Source organism: Lontra canadensis, unplaced genomic scaffold (assembly GCF_010015895.1).
Source record: "Lontra canadensis isolate GAN:19392208 unplaced genomic scaffold, GSC_riverotter_1.0 scaffold77, whole genome shotgun sequence".
Classification (NCBI taxonomy): domain Eukaryota; kingdom Metazoa; phylum Chordata; class Mammalia; order Carnivora; family Mustelidae; genus Lontra; species Lontra canadensis.
Window position 1 is genome coordinate 3,245,845 of NW_022631071.1, and position 2,308 is coordinate 3,248,152.

At 49.7% G+C, this 2,308-nt stretch overlaps 1 protein-coding gene across 1 annotated transcript; it reads right to left on the bottom strand.

The window, feature by feature from the left end:
- Positions 1 to 314: 314 nt before the first annotated feature.
- Positions 315 to 2,046, bottom strand: LOC116881760 (ATP-dependent RNA helicase DDX19A-like). Its single transcript, XM_032881796.1, is given in 3 exon segments — positions 315 to 996; positions 999 to 1,660; positions 1,695 to 2,046. Coding segments are annotated over 3 exon segments (1,374 nt in total). The 5' UTR covers positions 2,015 to 2,046; the 3' UTR covers positions 315 to 604.
- Between the last annotated feature and the right edge of the window lie 262 nt (positions 2,047 to 2,308).

The window sequence follows — 2,308 nt, forward strand, 5'->3', positions numbered from 1 at the left end:
TGCTCACCCAAAGAGAAATGGACGTCCTCTGGCACAGGGAACAGAGGTAAAAGGGATCAGCTGAAACGTCACTGCATTTAGAAGGAAGATGGCCCCAAGGGCAGGAGACATTGGCAGCAGGTCTCCAGGAAGGGACTGAGAAGGGGGGAAGCTCACGGTCTCTCCGTTGCTGCTCCCGACACTCCATCCGTGCAGCGGGGCCCGCACACCTGTGCTGAGGTTTCTCTCGCACTCTACATCTACCATTTCTGCAGGGGCAGGAGACGGGTCCTATCTCCCCACCGACAAAATAAGCAGGGATTCCTAGGCTCCGCGATTATCCATAGCGACCAGATTATTATAAAGATAGGGAAAAACCATGGCTTAAAAGTGGGGAGGGGCAGGGGGAGGACTACTTTTTCCAAAATGCAAAATTTTCCTTTCTACCTTCCCCCATCATTTGCACAATTTTTGTCGAGTCCAAACGTAATTTAAAATGAGGTAGGTAGTTTCTCTCTCCTCTGTCTTTGTCTTTGTGGTGACTGTCGAGGCCTGTGCCATGAAAGCACTGGTCTCCCATGCAGGCGGAGTGCCAGGGGTGGGCACTGGTGACTGGTGGAGCGTCTCAGTTGGCTATTTTCTCAATCTCGTCCAAATCATCCGTGTCCAGTCTTTCTATTTTCTTATTAAAATGCTCCTGGATTCTGTTGAGGATGTTCATGCTGTGCTTGCTGTCAACCATGTTCACTGCCAGGCCCCTCTTGCCAAAGCGGCCCGTGCGCCTGATCCGGTGCAGGTAGGTCTCGTTGTCCGGGTTCCCGTCCTTGTCCACGGGGAGGTCAAAGTTGATGACGACAGAAACCTGTTCGACGTCAATACCGCGGGCACACACGTTGGTGGTCACCAGCACCTTCTCTTTGCCCTCTCGGAAGCGCTCGATCACCGCAGCCCTCTGCTCCATCATCATTTCGCCACTCAGCAGCGCCACCTGGTGGCCTTCTTTGGAGAGCTCTGCTGCTTCTCATCTCTGTTATTGCACAGCACGTAATACTGCTTGATGGTGTCCAGTGTCTCCTCCTCACGCTTCAACTTGATAATGTTTGGGTCTGGGACCACTTTCTGGGCAAACTTCCAGACAGAGTCTTCGAAGGTGGCAGAGAAAAGCAGCATCTGGCAGTTCCTGGGCAGCATCCTCTGGATGCGGATGCTCTGATCTTGGTGGCCCTGAGTAGCTATCATCACGTCGGCCTCATCCAGAACAAACACCTTGATCTTCTTGGGGTCAATGAACTTGAGCTTGGCGCACCAGTCCAGAACAGTCCCAGGAGTGCCAATGACAATGTGCTCACTGATCTTCTGACCTCTTTCCAATTTATTGCCTCGAACAGCATAAGCAAGCTTGAGTTCTGGATGAAATTTGCCCATCTGCTCAATCACTTTTCCCGTTTGAAGCGCCAGCTCGTATGTTGGGGAGAGGCACAAACACTGGGGGTATTTCTCAGCTGGTTCCACTCAGCTGAGCATGGCCAGGACGAAGGCAGCTGTTTTACCAGTACCTGACTGAGACTGGGCAATCAGGTTCTGCGGGGGCTCAGCAAGCATCATGGGTAATGCGTTCTCTTGTATCTTGGATGGTCGATTGAAGCCCATGGCATAGACTCCCTGGAGAAGTTGTGGTTTCCTAATAAGAAATGTTCCTGACATCCAGAAATCACCTGTCAGCCAATATTTTATTGAAAGTTAGCCGAAGCTCCTCAAAGGACTTCACAGAGTAGAGCGGGGAGTTCGGGTCCCCCTGCAGGACTTCCACCTGGTTTGTGTTATCCACCAGGTTGCTTCGGATCAGCTTGTTGAGTAAGGACTGGGCAGCTCTGTCCTCTTTCTCTTCTTCTTCTGTTTTCTCTGCAGTGGCACTGGTTTTAATAACACCATTGGTATCTTGTTTGACTTTTTCTTCCTTGATTTGCAAATTACTCATCGACTTGACAGCCGCTTCCTGCTCGTCCACTGCAAGGGCCCACGAGTCGGTGGCCATGATCCGGCGGGAAGTGAGGTCGACTCGCTAAAGAATTCCCAGAAATAAATTTTTAAACATCATCTCTCCTTCCACTAAAAGTTGCATCTCAAATTAAATATGTCTCTGATATATACAAAACAACCACTTTATGGAGGAAACTTATGACTAAGGGAACTCTTAAGACACCTTCATAGGTTAAAGTATATCACAGACAGTACATTTTATAAGCTCTTATAAAATAATGATACAGAGTCTGAAAAACAACCTGAGGGTTTTGAAAGGGTGGGGGGTGGGAGGTTGGGGGAACCAGGT